Source organism: Protopterus annectens, chromosome 7.part0 (assembly GCF_019279795.1).
Source record: "Protopterus annectens isolate FY-2018-M chromosome 7.part0, PAN1.0, whole genome shotgun sequence".
Taxonomy (NCBI): Eukaryota; Metazoa; Chordata; order Ceratodontiformes; family Protopteridae; genus Protopterus; species Protopterus annectens.
This window is the reverse complement of record NC_056739.1, coordinates 352,725,051-352,743,979: the sequence shown is the minus strand read 5'-3', so window position 1 is coordinate 352,743,979 and position 18,929 is coordinate 352,725,051. Positions and strand designations below refer to the sequence as shown.

General features: G+C 40.7%; 1 protein-coding gene across 7 annotated transcripts in view; it reads left to right on the top strand.

Moving 5' to 3' along the window:
• Positions 1–18,929, top strand: part of LOC122806463 (plasma membrane calcium-transporting ATPase 1-like) — a 1,798,374-nt gene that overhangs the window by 1,229,857 nt on the left and 549,588 nt on the right. For all 7 annotated transcript variants that reach the window (XM_044076929.1, XM_044076926.1, XM_044076924.1 and 4 more), the window contains one exon: positions 16,199–16,324. In XM_044076929.1, coding sequence (XP_043932864.1) covers positions 16,199–16,324 — 126 coding nt within the window. The remainder of the gene's footprint in view (positions 1–16,198; positions 16,325–18,929) is intronic.

The following is an 18,929-nucleotide window of genomic DNA, read 5'->3' as shown; positions in this document are numbered from 1 at the left end:
AGCCAGGTCACATGATTTGGCTCCCGCGGTTCAACATATTCTAGTTTCCTCTCATAAGTCTCCACCAGGAAACTATATAACAGCAAATGGAAGCGATTTGTTCATTGGACTTCTTAGCATGATATTGATTCCTATGTCGCCCCTATTCATAGTATTCTGGAATTCTTGACTTCGCTTTTCCATGATGGTGCAGCAGCTTCTACAATAAGGGTTGAATTGGCTGCCATATCTAACTTCCATGTGGGATGCAGTGGTTCTAACATTATGTCCCACAGATTATGTAAAGCCTTTTTGAAAGGAACTCATCACCTTAGGCCACCTATCAGACATCTGTTACTCCCTGAAATCTAAATTTGGTACTATCTCAACTCATGCTTCCCCCCTTTTGAGCCTGCATCATCTTGTCCTTTGAAGTTCCTTTCTTGGAGGACAATTTTCCTGGTGGCTATTACCTTGGCGCATAGAGTTTCTGAACTACAAGCACTTTCTGTCAGGCCTCCATATCTGGTCTTTTACCCCGACAGAGTGTCTTTAAGAACAAATCCAACCTTTCTCCCTAAGGTCTGCTCCGAGGCGAACTTGAACCAGTCTATTGACCTTCCTACTTTTTTCAGACATCATGCTAATAGATTGGAGTACATGTTAGATAAGCTTGATATTCACAGACAATTGAGGTTTTATTTGGACAGAACAAAAGAATTTAGGAAATCTGATCAACTATTTGTTTCCTATGCAGACAATATGAAAGGTTTTTCAGTATCCAAAGTTACATTGTCCAAATGGATTTCTGATTGTATAAAATTTGTATATTCTTCAGCTAAACAACCTTTAGAACGTGAAGTGAAAGCTCATTCTACCAGGGCTGTTTCTACGTCTCTAACCCACGCAGCCCATTTACCTTTGGACACCATTTGTGCAGCTGCTACTTGGTTCAAACTTCATATGTTTATCACTCATTACAAAGTGGACAGGGCCTCCAGGGACAGGGCTTCCTTTGGTTCCACCGTTCTCAGGAATGAACTCCCCTGAACCGCCCAGGATTAGGGTGCTTTTGGGACACTACCCACGTGTAAGAACAAATGGCGAGATTGAGCAACTTCACATAAAGAAGTTATGTTCTTACCATAATGTTCCATGTGAGTTCATCCCGCCTTTGTTCTTACACTCCCTCTCACCTTCCCCTCCAGGTTCTGGAAGAACGGGTATGACTGGTGGTCTGTTTGGTCTTGCTAGTGTCTTTCTTTCCAGCCAGATTATCGTTTAGATATTGTAAATAGTTATGTCCTATATACATGTTGTATTTTGGTTGCTTAGTGTGTTTTTTTCTTGCTGGTTCAGCAAACTAGATCTGGGGTTGGTAAGAGAGCATCATGGGATAGGGACTGTGCCTCGAGCTACTCAAAGATCTTGAGCTTGGAAAGTGGCCGACTTGGAGCCGATGGATCGGCTCCGAACCCACGTGTAAGAACAAAGGCGAGATGAACCACTCACATGGAACGTTATGGTAAGAAAATAACTTCTTTTTCTTGCTAGTCAGTGTTTTCAGTTCACCTTTTCTAGTTGATTTTCCTTTAGTTTCTATATGTTTCTTCTTTGCTGGTATCCAGGCAGTGTACCGGCCCCTATCTGTCGTTTTTTTTTTTTTTTTTTTACACTGGGAGAGCTGAATTAAGCTGTTGATCAGTGTGCAGTCATCTTGGAAAGCGAACACAATTTATTTTGAAATAGATGTACTGGGTATTTATATGATCTCATCACCAAAAAATGTCAGAGTGATGGTTATGGACAAACAGGAAGGTAGCAGGGATGCAGAGAACTGGGTTCTAAGTTTAGTAGCAGCTGTGAAATGATCATACCCTAGAATAGTAGTCATACAGCTGGTTAGACTACACATCTAACATAGTGGCCTCTGTTGGAATTCAGCAGAAAGGCAAAAAATAGGCAGAAATATGTGCTAATGACCTCCTTTCGCCAATCACAAGGTTATCATTTATAGCCAGTTCAGACTACATTTTTTTTTATGTCTTGCTCTGCTAGCTCTTTAAAGTATATGTATTTATTGCCTGTGCTCGCGACATAGAGGCATAATGTCCTAACCATCTCCCAGATGACCCAAGATCAAATAGCTTCTTAGGCACTTGATGGCCAATGACCTCACTAGAGGGGAGTGCAACCTGGGGCACATGTGCATTTGTTGCACATATACAGTGGTTGATTTCCCTGGTGGAGACTGAGGAAAATACCTGGTGTCTCATTTTATTTTATTTTATTTATTTAACATTTGTTTATTGAAAAGTCTGACTTGGAACAAAGCCAATTTCCAGCGATGCCTGGGAAGAAGTGCTCCAGATGCATGTTTTTGTAATGTGGGAGGAAACTGGAGTACCCCGAGAAAACCCACACAAATGCAGGGAGGGCATGCAGACTCCGCACAGAAGGCACTCCAGTTGAGAATCGAACTGGAGAACCTCTTGCTGTGAGGTGACAGCGCTATCACTGCACCACTGCACCGTCCAATGCGTCATATGGGTGGGCAAGGTAGTTCTTCTGCTCTTATCCCTTGCAGAAGTGAGAGGTGGTGCAGGGTTGATGCCCATTGGATGTCCTATCCACAGGCTAGTACAGGTGCCTGTGCAAAGGAGTAAGGCAAAAACAGAAGAATCTGAAATCACTCTAGATGGCTACCAACATGATGGTCCCTCCCAGCTAACTGCTGTTCCAGTGATGGGGAATAAATCAACCTGTCGGTTATGAGAGGAGCTAATGATCAGCAAGCTGCAGTGGTAAGGAGCGGAAAAAATGTGTTCCACATACCATCAGATCTGCTTCTCTCTGCACATGCACAACTTGAATCCATTAAAATCTGTGGATGCCTGTCATGTTTTCCCTCAGTTAAATTGTGTCACTGAGGTTAAAAATCACAATTAAACTTCAGTGTCATGAGTTTGAGAAATCAAATTTTGCAAGTTTTTTTTTTGTTAATTTAATGTGAAGCAGTTTGTTGATTTGCCAAAGATGCAGATCGTTACTTTGTACTAAACATTCGATTGTGTAACAGGTAAGTCATAAAACCTTGATGAAACACTTTAATAAAATGATAGTCCCACTCAAGGGACCTAAATGTTCTAGGTCTTTTTGAATGCAAGAAGTTGGCTGCCCATGGGATACCCACCACTTGAGGGGAGCGGCTTCCAAATGTTTAAAAAAAATGTTATAGAAAAGAAATAAAGATTTGAAAAATGGAGACCCCCAAAAGATTAATAGTTAAGAAATCTGTTAGCAGAGAGAAAGAGTCCTTTAGTGATCCTGCCAAGATCTGAGAACACTAGATCTGAACAGGCTTTATCTTGTCTGCCTCCATTTCTGTGGGTTATAGCTACTGGGTCCTTAACTGTCTTGACCTCTTTGCAGGCAGACTGTGGTACCTGATCTCATGCAATTGATCAGGCTTGTCCAGAGAAATGAACAAGACCTTCAGGCTAGTCACCATTTTCTAGAACTTTTGATGGATGTCCATCTTTTACTACTCCAAATCCATTTCTTCTCCCTATTATGAAGTCCTTACTACACTTGTGCAGGAGGCTGCGGATGGACCAAACAGCACTGAGCTTTCTGGCCTAACTCCCCGACTACAGGACGATCTGCTTTCTATTTTAATGGTTGTACTGAAGAACAAGATCCAGATGCACAACCATCTTGCATTAGTCTTAGCTGTGTCCACATTTAACTATTGCAGGTTTTTCCTGTGAATATGTAACCTCTTGGTGTATAACCCTCAGAATGACTCAGTGTTCCACTCTGGGGACAGATTCTGCAACAAAGAGAGGGATGATGTCTGCTCCCAATTTCTTGGACTGTAAATTGGATGAGGGAGATCTGCCTCTTTTCAGACCTATCCACACTTATGTTGAGATGCCAATAATGTTGAGGGCACATTTTATATGGGACTCTAAAGAGGTCTCATAACAGGTGTTTTAACATCTTGTGAATTGAGGACTTTAGATTCACAGCAGTGCTTCTGGTTTTCCAAACATTTAAAGACACTCTTGAATTGGCTTCCTTGGAGCCTGACTGTTAGCTCCCATCCCTCATGAACTTGGATATATTCTAAAGGATTGAGGAACCATGTAATACCTATACAGCAATGATGTAGACCTGATAGTTTTCCTCATGGTCACTTTCAAGAGCTCGAGGTTAGCTCCAGAACTCAGTAAGCTGCCTAATAATAAAGATAGCAGAATTGTGGATAAATTTGGCAAGAAGCTGTATACAGTTGCAACTTTGTTCCTTACAGGGATTTGACATTAGAAATACTGGATGAGATTGTGAAGGATAAGATTACTGCAGCTATCCAAACCACTTTTTAAGGCCCAAGGAATGCCATAAAATGTGGGTGTGATGCTTTGGATACATGCATTGTGAGTGCAGCAGCATGCAGTAATATAATGATCATTATAGGTTCATAGGTTCATACTAGGCTATCTGCCCGAGGGCATTTACAAGCCTAGCCCATAGTTTTGTGGTTTACGCCACCCCTTTAGTATGGGGAACTATACCCATTATTTTGCTGTGCCTCTGTCAAGCAGTGACACTGAGGTAATCCCTGGGGTATATCTGCGATCTCCCATCCATTGGTCAAGATTTCTCTTGAACAAGGCCAGCGAGGTGCTCTGCCTCACATATACCGGGATTTTGTTCCACAGCATAGGGAGTCTTTGGGTGATGAATCTATCCCTCCAGCACGTCCTATTAATAGCCGTGTCAGGGTTTAAGTCTCCCGCCCTTGTGGCTCTGACGGATCTAGATTTTTTGAGGTGAAGCATATTCATCAAATCTGGGTTTGACATGGCCTTGTATGTTAGGCAAAGGTCACCTCTGAGCAAGCGGTAAGCGACTGAATAGAGCTGGAGTTCTTTCAGTCGGGCAGCATAGGACAGATGTTTGAGACCCTTTATCCTTTTGGTGAGGAACTTTTGTGGCCTCTCCAGCTGCTGCAAGTGTCGGGTCAGATACATTCCGAATGGGGCATTGTACTCAATCATTGGTCTGATGAGTGATGAGTATAGGGAGACTATGACCTCTCTTGATCTAGATGAGAATCCCTTCATGATAAGGTGGGCAATGTAGAAGTTCTTCCTAACTACTTTAGCTACATGGGTGTCGAATGACAGACTACTATCAACCTGGGTCCCCAGGTCCCTGATAACTTCTTCTGTGCTCAGTGGATTGCCACCTATTTGGTAGCTAGGGGTAACCTTGTTTTTCCCGAAGGGTATGACTATGCATTTTTTGGCATTTAACTTTAGGCCATGGCTCCGGCACCAGTTATCTGTTTCTGTGAGACCCTTCTGAAGGATATCTGTGTCAGATGTGTTTCCTACTATGGCGCCCAGTTTGCAGTCATCTGCAAACTTTGTCAGCCCCTCCTGTGTTTGCTTGTACTTCGGAAAAGTAGATGCCAAACAAGAGTGGGCCCAGGACTGAGCCCTGTGGTACACCACTTGTGACAGTCTTTGAGTCTGACATGGTGCCAGCAACTCTGACCCTGTGGGTTCTGTCACTCAGCCAGTTTGCAACCCATCTTGTGATGTATGGGTTAACATTTAAGCTGATGAGTTTTTCAATGATACCCGAGTGGGGTATTGTATCGAAGGCCTTCGCCAGATCGAGGTAGGCTGTATGGACTGCCTTTCCCTCATCAATGGCTTTGGTGACTGTTTCGAAAAAGTCAACCAAGTTTAGAAGGCATGATCTGCCTTTGACAAAGCCAAACTGGGATGGATCCAAAGTCTGCAAGTTCCCTATGTCTTTATTTATGAGGTCCATTATGATCCTCTCCATGGCTTTGCAGATAAGGCTTGTCAAGCTAATGGGCGGTAATTTCCAGGGTCGGTGGAGGCACCACCTTTGTGAAGTGGGACCACAGTTGCAGTGCGCCACTCCTAGGCATGCGTATCCAGAGGTAAGACTATGATTAAACAGCTGTCCTAGCTGTGGGTTTAATTCCTCATTGAGTTCGTGGAGCACACAGCCGGGGACACCATCAGGTCCCATGGATGCTGTGTTTTTTGCTTTGGAGTGAGCAGTTCTCACTTGGGCGTTGGAGATGTTTGGGGCTGCAATCGCTTGGTATAGATATCTCTCCTTTTGGGGGGGGAAGAAGTTTGCACTGAACCTGTCAGCCAGTATGTTGGCAATGTCTGTAGGATCAGTAATCTTCACATCATTTTGAACTAGTTCTGAACATATCTGGGAGTTTCCTCCCAGGTTTCTAACATAGCTAAAGAAGGCCTTATGATTGTCTTTTGAGTCTTTAGCTATTTTTCTCTCAAAATTTGCTTTGGATGATTTTATGAGAGCTCTTAGTTTTTTACTTATAGTGATCAAGGGTGTCTTACCTTTTAAGGATTTTGCTCTATCTTGTAGTAGCTTCCTCCTTTAGTTGTAGAGTTTGTTTATGGCTGGGGTCCACCAGACTGGACGCTTGCCTTTGGTACAAAGAGTCTTTGTTTTGCTTGGGATTGCCTTATCCATGCAGTCCTGCAGGTGCTGGTAGAAGGCATTTGTAAGTGATTCAGTGGCTTGAGTACTTTTTTCCCGGCTCGGGGCCTTAAAGGAGACCACACTAGTCTTTAGAAGTGTGAAGTCGGCTGAGAAGTTCTTTACTGTGGTCTTTTTATTTCAGGTGGGGGTGGGATGAGGACCTCCAGCGAGATTAGTTTGTGATCTGATCTCACCAGTGAGGGGTATACTTCCGGTGTTGAACATTGTGCTCCCATGTTCGTGATGATGAGATCAAGTATGTTTTCTCCTCTTGTGGGGATGGTGACTAGTTGTTCCATGGCATTTGAGTTTATGAATTCCAGGAACTTTTGGGCTAGGGTGTTTGGGCTTGAGTAGTGTTCCCAGTCTATATTAGGGTAATTGAAGTCACCTAGTATGATGGTGTTTGGTGATACATTTATCCCCTCTAGTGTTTTCAGGAAGGCCATGTGAGGTTCCTGAGTTTGTGAGGGTGGCCTGTAACATGCTACAATTTGCAGAGCAGTCTTGCCTATGGTTAATTGCACCTGGATGGTCTCCGATGCATCGTGCGTTGCCACCAGTCTTGAGGTGTGGGTGTCCTTGATGAATATGGATACCCCCCCTCCTTTCTTGGTATTGTCCAGATTTTGGGGCCAGAACGCATGATATGAGGTAAAACCTGATAGTGCTGGGGTGCTCTCAGGAGCCTTGAACCAGGTTTCTGTCACAGCACAGACATTGATGTTCTCCATACTGAGAAGGGCCTCGAGTGCGTGCATTTTGAGATTTAGACTTCTGGCATTGAGCAGCATTACCCTTAGTTTTTTCCTTGTTTGTGTTCTAGGGTGGTAGGTTTAGAATTTGAGCCTTGCCTAAAAAAGGCACTATGGGGGTGGCAGGAGCCTTTGCCAATATCCGGAATCCCAGGGGTGACAGGTGCAAGCCGTCCCTTGCGAAGCAGCGTGGCTTGTCCAGCATGTCATCCCAGGCAGACAGACATTGGATCCCCTTTGAATGACACCAGAGTTTAAGCCAATTGTTAAAGCTGATCATCTTATCTCTGTATTGTGGCATCATTCTTGGTGAAGGTAGGATACTGCTCAAGGTCAGGGTCATACCTGCCTGGGCTACATAATCTATTACTAGTCCCAGGGAAAAAAATCCATTTTGAGCCTTAGATAATTACAAACCAAACACATTTCTAAATAAGACCAGTTCAAGATGCAAAACTTAAAGCCGTACTTCTCTGAGTGAAGTAAGTTGGTAATGAGATACTTTTAGCCTTAAGGCCTTTGAACAATGGCACTGTGGTGACTGTAGTGAATTTAGTGACTGAAACTAGACTGAGTAAATGGCATGGTTCTCATTGATGTCACAGAATATTGTGTATGTGTTGCATAGTTTACTATTAGTTAAACTCAATTACACAGTAAACTGGTTTGTGCAAATTTTAGGTTCTCAGCCAAACAAGGACAGCTGTAATGTTTTATGAAGTATGGTGTACTCCACCTGTTAGTTTTCAGATGTGATAGTTTGCATATCAGCTTCAAAGGTAAAGATTTTGCTACCTATTGCATTCCAGCCTATTACAGCCCCCAGCTTAACCAAAGAAGTGTAGTTCTTGAATAGAGAGTTCCCACCTTCTAATTTAAATTAATTAATTGGAGTGAAATTTGATTGGCAATTGATAGCGATAACAAATTATCTTCCACTAACAGTAACCCTCCTGTGGTTTGGGGAAGTAGTTAAATTGATGATATCCAATTTGGATTGGATAACTACTCTGTACTCTTCCTGCAGGAGTTGCTTTAATGGCTTCCTGAATGCATTTTTTAGACAGGATTAGAAAAAGCTTTGGGTTCTTCGTTGTCCTGTTTTCAGCTGATTAACCTTTTAGTTGTTACATTTCACTAATTTGTATTACTTGTGTGAAATGTACTACAAAAGGGCAAGAAAGCAGCACTTTGCAGGGGGGTTTCCCTGTACGTCCTTCCAAACTTATGTATATCAGTACCAGAACTGGATAAAGCAAGTCTGAGTTTCCATCAAACTGTGACCAAAATTTGCAAGAAGCTGCCATGGAGAGAGAGAGAGAGAGAGAGAGAGAGAGAGAGAGACAGAGAGAGAGAGAGACAGAGAGAGAGATTGGACACTCCCAGCATTTGTCCATTCATCCTCTGAATACAGTCCAAAGACATGCATCTGGAGAATTTCTCCCCAGGCCTCCGCTGAAAACAGGCTCTGTGGAACCTAGTCGGACATTCCCGGTCAGCAAATGTTAAAATAAATACAGAGTATGTCTGTGGACAAATTTGATGAGAATACTTGCTCTTCAGTTACATCAGGCCTTAGATTCATCTGCTGAGTACTTGTTTATGTATTCACTTATGTTTTGATGATTAGATAGGCCATGATAAAGCTGTACACTGAACTGGAAGAATATACATCATTTCAAGGTGTAATGTTCATAGGATCATAGGAAGTTACTAGGCTATTGGCCCTGAGGCCCTTATAAGCCTAGCCAAGACTTTAGCCCATGTTTAGAGAAGTCAGGACCCAATGCCCCTGTCAAGCGCCAGCACCCAGGTGTGTATTTTCTGTTTCCCATTCAGTTATAGTGTTCATAGGTACTAAGCTAACTGCCCTTGGGGGCCATTTTAAGCACAGTCAGTTACCCCTTCATAACTTTAACTGAATAAAATATTGATGAATTCAGGCATTGCACATCCACACCTGTTACTGTTGGTGCCTCAGAATTCTGGGATTCTGTCCTGACAGGAATGTGGAGAGTTTGCGTGTTCTCTGTCTGCTTACATGGATCCTCTCCAGATGTCCAGAAATGTTCCGTAGCAGTTGATTAGCTACTCCACATAACCACAAGGTTTGTGTGTGTGTTTGAATTGAGTCCTGCAAAAGACTGATATTCCATCTGTAGCAAAAATGATCGTGTATGCTCTATGTGATGTTATATTTATTCATCTATCATCTGGGTCAGTGGGATGAGATAGTGATCCTTTTAACGTATAATTCAGACCTTAAGGCAAACATAGTGATTAGTACAAAAATTCTTGCTATCAAAATATGCATATACAACTTTATGTAAGCCGCCAAGCTGCTAGACAAAGTTGGATGAATTGTAGAGTTAAAGGATTACAACTGAGTGGTCTCTGTAGTAAGCAAGTAACGGTTGTATTAGTTCCTGTAATATAATAAGAGGCAAAGTCTAGCTTATTACAGCTGTGAGTTATACTTGAGTGGTTGACACTAATAATTTGATGAATTCATTGAAGGATGAAGGTGAAGATGGAGGGGCAACTACCTCAGGTTAGCTGTTACACTAAGCAAGCTATATACGGCTATATAGATTCTGTTGGAATTGTAATGATCCAAGGTCTCTCTTGCAAAATTCACTCTATTAATAACAAATAATCCAGTCTTATATCTGTCAAAAGTTGAGGATAGTGATCCATGACTATTAATGCAAATTATGTTAATATAGAATTTAGTACTGTGTAAACATTAAAGTTAGTAGAATTTAGTACTGTAGCATAATCTGTCCCTATAAAGAAGCCTTATTAGTGTGCATAAACAAGGCACCCTTAATAGCTACTACCCCCTTGTAGCTCACAAATGAAAGGACTGGGTATTATGGCTATGCAATTTCGTACTGTAGACAATTTGGGGGATATGGGCATTTTGAGACAATGTAGCAATTGTCTCATGTTTACTGACAGCCACTTGATCCTTAAAGAATCAGACAAAGTATGTGAGAGGTGTAATTACACAATGACACTGGAGGCTAAACTCTTGCATACAAGTCCATATCAGGTTGTCAAAACCACACTCACAACACCCTCCTCACATTGCACACAGCTCACAACACACATATCCTAAAGTATATTGAGGCACTTAAAAGATGTCTTCATAACAAAAAAGTTCACCTAGGCCACCTTCTGTCAAAGCTATGCCTCAGTAAGCCCAAAGGCAGTCGGAAACTTCCACCCCCCTAAAACCACCCATACCATCACTCTCAGTGGAGCCCCAAACACCAAGCCCTTAAGGCAAGTAAACATACTTCCCAGGATACTCATAACAGAGGACTCCATTGTAAGATGTACATATGCTTTCTAACCAGGCTGAACAAGGCGAAGATAACTGTTAGTTGTTGATCCACCAAATCACACATGCCACAGGTACCAGTATGACTCCATCATAGTCCATGTAGGTATAAATAACCTGAAATCTACCTTCCTAGGCTATCTGAAGAGAGACATTATGGAGCTTTCAGACTGTGTGTCTCAGACTAGAATGACCCTCTCACTGAGTAACGTATTACCATCATCAAGGATGATACCACAATATGAGCAAAAAATGAATGAGTTCAACAGCTCACTACCTTTCTGGTATCATTCTAAGGGGATCCAATATTTGTCTGCTTGGGAGAACATGGCCAACAGACCACATTGCTTTGCCAAGGAATGGTCTACACCTTTCCCCTGTAGGCTTTCAAATACTGGCTAAGGCTTTGTTACCATAATGCCTTTTATGAAATGCCAAATTGACAGACCTGCCATCATAGCAAAATCTACTCAACAGAGCCTCATGGTGTTACTTCTCAATGCCAGGAACCTAAATAGAAAATTATACTCCTTCCAAGCTCTCCTCACACCCAAGAATATAGATATCTGTTCAGTTACTGAGACATGATTTAAAGTGGCTGAGAGTACCCCAGCAGTGCAAGGTTTCAGTGTCTTCCACACTTTGACCAGTAGCTGCACAGACCAGGGTTAAAGGTTGAGGTGTCTCAATATGTTTCAGTAAGAGGCATATCTCTAGGGTGGTCAGACAGGATGACATGATGGAATTCCTCCAGATGCAGATCACCATAGACAAAATCCTGTACCGTATCCAAGCCAGCTATAGGTCACACTCCATGTCCCAAGAAGCTCAATGCATACTTGGACCTACTGGAGACACATATCAAACAACCTTACACCCTACTCATGGAAAACTTTAATTACCCCCCTATAGACTGGGAATCCTACACGGCCTCAAATCTACAGGCACAGAGATTCATGGACCCCACCACCACCACCACCACCACCATGTCTCATCCTCCATGGAAAGGTCTGGCCATAAAGCTGTCTCCTTTGAAATCAAAATCAACTCCATAATCCCATTAAAACCAGTAACTAGACCTATTCCAAGGAAAATTACCTGTTAAGTGATGGTTTGTCAAAATTCAGTGCTCCTCCAAACCCCAGGAATATACTAGCCTGTGCTGAATTGCTCTCAGAAACTCTGTACAACCATGTTATTGGCTGCATAGAGGCTGCTGTACCTACCAGAAGCAAGCCCAGAATTAGACACAGAAACAAAGTGCCCTGGTGGCAGGCATCCCAAGTTAAACAGAATATACAACAATAAGAAAAAAAAACATGGCAAAAATCAGGAAGAGTAATTCCCATAAAAATAAAAACTCTCTTAGCAAAGGAAATGGGTAGCTAAGAGGGCTAATTAGGTCAAGCAAAGCCAACATTGAGGTTAAGATATCCTCTGAAGTGAAACATAACCATAAGGACTTCTACAACTATGTCAGAAACCTCAAGAGAAATGCACAGTAGTGTGCTGAACGGGTGGTTAATGGTGCCACGTTCACCGATATAGCAAACCTTGTTAGACAAATTCATTTCTAACTTTATTTCCCCTCATCCTCAACCATCACTCCAATAATACCCTCAAGTAAAAACCCTGCAACTATAACTAGGGAGTATGTACTGGCTGCTCTCACTAAAGCCAAGAACATGGCCTTAATGGGTCCCATTAACATCCCGGGATGCTCCTGAATAGTTGAAAATATAAGTTATCAGGACCCCGGAGTCATTATTTAACTGCAGTCTTAAAACAGGCTTTGTGCCACATGAATGAAGGACTGTGATGGTCATCCCATTCATAATGGAGAACCTTCAACAGATCCTAGAAATTACAGAACCATTAGTTCAACTAGTCTTATTTGCAAAGCCATGGAAAGAATCATTGTGGAAGTTATCAAGGGCATAGGAGACCTGCAGAGACTGGATCTATCCCAGTTTGGCTTCTTCAAAGGAAAGTCATGCTTACTGAATCTGGTGGACACCTTTGAAAAAGTCACTAAGGCAGTGGATGAGAGGAAAACTGTGCATACTGCATACCTAGGTCAGGCTAAGACATTTGATACAAAGTCCCACTTGGTCATTGTCAACATACTTACAGAACTAGGTATAAACTTCTTTGTAACACACTGGATAGCTGGCTGGCTCACTGATGGGATTCACAAGGTTAGAATCAGTAAAGCCATCCCCAGAAAGAAACCAGTCACCAGTGGTGTCCCCCAGGGTTCTGAACTACATCCACTTCTCTTTGGCATTTACTACTTAGATGGCAAAGCCAATGTCATAGGCCTCTGGCTAACCAAGTTCGCAAATAACTGCAAACTGGGAGTGGTCATTGAATACACTCAAGACAAGAACACTCTTCAGGAAGGTCTAATAAAGACAGATGCTTGGTGCCAAAGCTATGGCTGAAAACTCAATACCAAGAAATGCATTATAGTATCTTTTGGGAAGTCTGCCACCCCGGGTAACTACATCATCAATAAAATGTCCTTAAAACTTGATTCAGTAGTCAGGGATTTGGGAAGTCATTATGAGGATTGTAACCTGGCCTTCAACCAACAGGTTTTCAAGGTAGTTAGAAAATACTTCTGTGTTGCTCAACTTATATGCAAGGGCCTGCCATCTAAGTCCAGAGGGGTCATCGTACTACTGTATCCGGCCCATCACAGAGTTTATTGCCCCTTTGGTAAATATCTGATCAGACACATGCACCAACTAAAATATCCACAAAGGTCCCTTACAAAAAGGATACAGGAGGTAAACACAATGTCCTATGCTGATTACCTCAAAGCCCTGTCTTTTTACTTAGTATCATACAGACTTCTGAGAGGTGATCTTTGCCTAGCATACAAGGCATTCCTGGACCCAGTTTTGTTGCATCTTTTGCTCAACCGCAAAACAAACCGCATCAGAATTGCTAATTAAAAGGCCTAAATTTTGCTTACAACATAAATAAACATGTTGGGGAGTCAGATACATTTCTCAGAGAATTCCTGTTCTCTGAAACAGGCTTCCCATTCTTGTGAATCAGAATTCCTTGCTATCAATATTTAAGCACAACTTGAACCAATGGGTATTTAATCAGAAAGTCACCCCTGGTCTGGCTCCTATGTCTCTGATCAACAGGGGCAGTCAGTAAATCACCCCATACAGATCAAATTTGTGGGTCATATTTCAGTTGCACGGCTAGGCTTTTAAGGGCCCCAGTGGTCATTAGCCTAGTATACACCTATGCACTTATAGGTAAAAGAAACAAAAATAATTGTACAGGGAGCTGCATCTTCCCACACCCTTGATTTCTAAATGTACAAATGCCAGTACTACAGAACACGGGAATAAAAAAATTCTGTTTTTCATTAAAAATCACCTTTTTTTATTCTGAGTTGTTAGAACCCCAAAGTTAATATATATTAAATTTTTACTGACAAAGATACAGAGATGGGGGTGGGGGCGGGAGCAAGGAGCACAGTGCTCCTGTAAAGCATCCAGTACTCTCTGACATATTTAGCAGTATTTCCTTCAGTATACTGAACTGTCATCAGTATATTCAGTAAACATTGGTTTCTCTGGAGTATTTTCTAGAATCTGGCTTTGGCACAGACACACCCCTCTCCGTCTTTTCCTCCTCATGCTGATGGCTTATTGATGAAATAACTCACGGTCACATTTGACTTTGGCACAGTTAGTTACAGGGCATTTGTCAGATGCTTTCCCATTATGTGCAGATCATTAACAGCACAAGAAGCATAGAAACAGTTTTTCCTGAGGTCCCCTTTAGGCAACATATTTACTTCCCTGATAAGACCATGCATCAAAATTATCCAGTAAAAAAAAAAAAAGAAAGAAAAGAAATACTTACTGAAAAGGATAATTGCAACTGGAATTCTTATCCTCCTAAAGTGTAGTCCTTGCAAAGTCCAACCACTTACTGTATACCTCCCTTTCATCATCCTCGAAAACTCAACATGGTCATCTTCCCTTTATATGCATAGCCTTTTGATATAGGTGGCATAAACGTTGAAAAATCTATCAAATGCTCCAAAGTCACTGCTTTACCCAAATGCACTTCTTTTGCCTTTAACGTATGGAAAAATAAATGGTTGGGGGGGGGGGGATCTTTTGGGCATCAGAAGGTATTTGATTAGGAATGACTTGGTCCTTACTTTTTGTATCATCCACAACAGTAGGACTATAGTCAGTCATCGCATGTTCAGAACATGGTGGACAGATTATGGAATTCTTTGCGACTGTGTATGTAAAATGTTCCTGCAAGGTCTGTCATCTTTACACTGTATTTTCACATGAGTATATAGTTGTGAATTTTGTTAAAAATTGTCAAAGTACTGCATGACGTCTTTGCATGTCCACTCTTAAAATATTCCTTAAAAGTACAATAGTTTTGCATAAACTTCTCATACTGTCAGCAGAGATCAAGTCAGTTCAGGCATTTTTTTTTTGTCCGACACAAAACTGATCGATGTCTTGTTTGTAAATCACCCCAAACTGTGACTACACCTTACCTTTCAAAATTATTCGAATGTACATCCTTTAGTGCCTTGTAGTGTTGGGACATGCATGATTTTTTTTTTATTGTTTTTACCATTTCACAGGGAAGGTTTTATTTCACTCATTTTTTTACACATATTCTTACTGTTTTGATTGATTTAGATTAGAATTCTGGTGTTTTCTATAGGGTATAATGTAGCTGAAATCTAAGGAAATAAATGCAAATGATGTCATATAGAGATATTTTAAAGCTGTGTCTTAAAATGTGATTTTGGTTTCCACAGCCTTATGTGACGAGTAGTCATTTAACTGTTTGATATGTAATCCAGGTGGTTTTCAGTCAAGAACAAAAATTTAGCATGGCCGAAAAAAAATAAGATTCATGAAAATGCTGAATTTTTTCTTACTCATGGAAAATACAAGAACTTTGCAACAGCTATAAAAAATACTTGATGTGAATATGCATTTTCCGTTTGTTATTAGAGTCGTACATAATTTTCCCTGCTTATATTACCTATATAAGCAGCATTTAAGTAACATGACTTCTTGTTTTTTGATACAGAGTTCTTTACTATTTTTTTTAATTAAAAGATTATTTAGATTATTTTATATGCATAATAGGATTGTACATATATTATTCCTTGATGCTATATAGTACAGCGTAGATCATCATGTGTTTGCATTTCTGTTAAATGTAATGGTTACCTTTAAACTTTCATACAATCTTTTTCTTGGTAATTTTTAAATGGAGGTTCTGTCATTTCCAAAAAAACACTGCATCCCTTTAATATTGTTCAGTGATAAATCTAGTTTAATAACAGAAAATGATGGAACTGTACACTGCATTGCATCTAATTCATCCATCTGGGAGGTGAGTTTCACAAATGGTAGGTTATTTGATACCACCCTTTTGTTTTTAAGAGTGTATAATGTTCAGTGCAAATATTTAATGAAGGGCGACTACCTAATCCATTTTAAACTCTAATTTTTTTGTTTCTTCCTTCATGCTTTAGGTGATTTGTTGCCGTCTGATGGGATCCTCATTCAGGGCAATGATTTAAAAATCGATGAGAGCTCATTGACAGGAGAGTCAGACCATGTAAAGAAGTCACTGGAGAAGGACCCCATGCTGCTTTCTGGTGAGGCTGTTGAGTTTTGCTAAGGTTAGCTGATCAGATGTACTAGTAGTTAGAGCTGAGGAATTGTAACTACTTACTTTCATTCCCCCGTCCCTCGTTACAGATTATATTATCGTAAGCTAGGATGCGGTAGCAAATACTAGATGGGGGTACAGGGATGCCTTAACTGATGACTGGACCATGTGATTTATTGAATGGCTAGTCTGCCATTGAAACATTGTAGAAAGTGCTGATTTTGATGCTAAATGTGGTATATACACATGACGGAAGAGTATATGGTTTGTGAAGCTTATCTTTTTTGTGTAGATTATGGAGGCAGTGTGGTATGTTTATTTGAACACAAAGGATTCATTTGGCCAAGGTTACAGTGTTTTCATGTAATAGTTATGTAGACCATAATGAGTCATTCTTCACAGTGCTGGCAGAGATCTCTCGGCGAACATGAGAATAACTGTAACAGAATAAGACCTAACTGCCATTTGGATTGTAGCTAGAAAGATTGTACTCATTTGATATATAGTGTTTCTAAGAAAGGAATGCTGCCAAGTGAAAAGGTTCATAAAGTTGTATGAAGAAGCTGACATTTCATCTTGTTTCCTAAACTGAGCTGATGTGCTGCAGGCAGTAGTTTAGGAAGAGTAGGATGGCAAAAGCAGTGAGGAAGGAGTGTAAAATGGTGAAATATGTGCATGCGTTGGAAAGGGGTTCAGGACAGCCTTGTATAGCTTTTAGTTTACTTGAAAGATATTGAACCTCTGAACAGTCTACATTAACGAAATGTTTTTCTTAGCCCACTTATGGGGTTGAGCAAATTGTGAGAAATGTTTGGTATCCATTATATATTTAATGGAGGGAGGGATATTAAGTCATTCAAGAGTGAATGATTCCTGTATGGCTTAGATTTGGTAAAATAATGGGGAGAGACATAGGATAAACCAATAGTTTTAGACATCAAGTAGCTACAGGGCAGTGTAGTTGTGTACTGTAACTCGGGTCTTCTCTCGTCTAGAGTGTGGTAAAGCACAGTAAGTCTCATTTTTTCTTGTATATAGTGCATCTTTCGTGACAGAGGTCTCCATTTGTGGAACAGGCAGCTACAATCTTTTTTCATTTAGCAGAAACTCAGATGTAAGAGAGATGGATGTGAATACTTTTGGCAGAGAAATTCTGTCCAGCCATACCCTTTCTGTATATAACCCTGCTTACTGAATATTCATCAGATATTAGTTGATCAGATGATTGAAATATACTGTTCCTCTCCCTTATATGACTAAATTCTCCTCCTGTTTCTAACCTCAGGATATTGTCACGCAGTTGTGCCCATGTGTCAGTTAATGAAAAAATATCTGATTTGATTCTGAGTTGTCTCCCTTCTGGTTTTTAACGTGAACTTATTTTTATTAAATATCTTTTTTTCTGTGTAAAAGAAGTTCTATGTTTCTGCTTTATTTTATGATTCTTTGTCTGATTGCTCTGTACTAAGGCATTATACTGCTTTTCCGTAGGACGTCTGTAGCAAATTCTACTCTATCCTCTCTCTTCACTGAGGCAGTGATGTGATATTCTGTCCTGTGTGTGGACCTCCATATATGGACAGAGGGGACAGGTTTATTTTAAGCATCACTATAGGTGACATGTCAGAATGGCATCACTTACATACATCTGACCATCCCGTTTGACTTCAGAATTTTGGAAGTACAAATTGAGAATGGCATACAGTATAAAGGGAAGATTTGCCAACACCATCTTCAGTTATTTTTTGCTGTAATGAGTAACTGGAAGTATGCCAGTTCATTCAAGCAAGTAGAGAGCTAAAGAAAATACCCATCCAGAATTTTTGGGGATGCTGTTTTCCAGAAATTTGCTAATTAATTCAGTACCTATGACCAGCAGATACTAGTGAAAGATTTTCACCTTCCAAGAATGAATCTAGTTTCTGGTGTGTAGATTTAATGGTGTGCAGTATATTGTGGTCATATTTGAGATTGTCATCTATTATAATGCCTAGAAGCTTACTGTGAGTTAGTTTCAATGACAGTAATATTTGCTGACTTTATGGTAAAAGAAAGCTTCTGATTTTTTCAACTTTTTGCGATAAAAAGCATTAACTTATTTTTTTGGAGTTGAGTAGGAGGTTTGATACTTTGAGCCAGGTTTCTATAGAAGAGAAAGATTTTTGGGTAGTGTCTTGGAAATTATTTATTGTTGAGGCCACACATATTAATGTTGAGTCATCTGCATGCTGAACTAAACTAGCATGGTGAGTGGATGTGTGGAGGTCATTAATAAATATATTAAATATTAGGGGAACCAGGATAGAGCCTTGAGGGGGACACCTGCAGTAACTGGCTGAAAGGATGAATAGGTTTATTGCCATTTAACAGCTTGTTGCCTTCCAGATAGATAACTAAGGAACTTCAACAAGGAGTACTAAGAAAGTCCTATTGAGGAGTCAAATGACAAGTTGCTGGTGCAAGACAGTATCAAAAGTCTTTGACAAGTCTAAGGACATGGTGGACACAAGTAGACCATCGTTTCTGTGTTGGTTTATTATATTGATAAAATGTAGCAGAGCAGTAGTGATGCTGTGGTGGGGCCCAAAGCT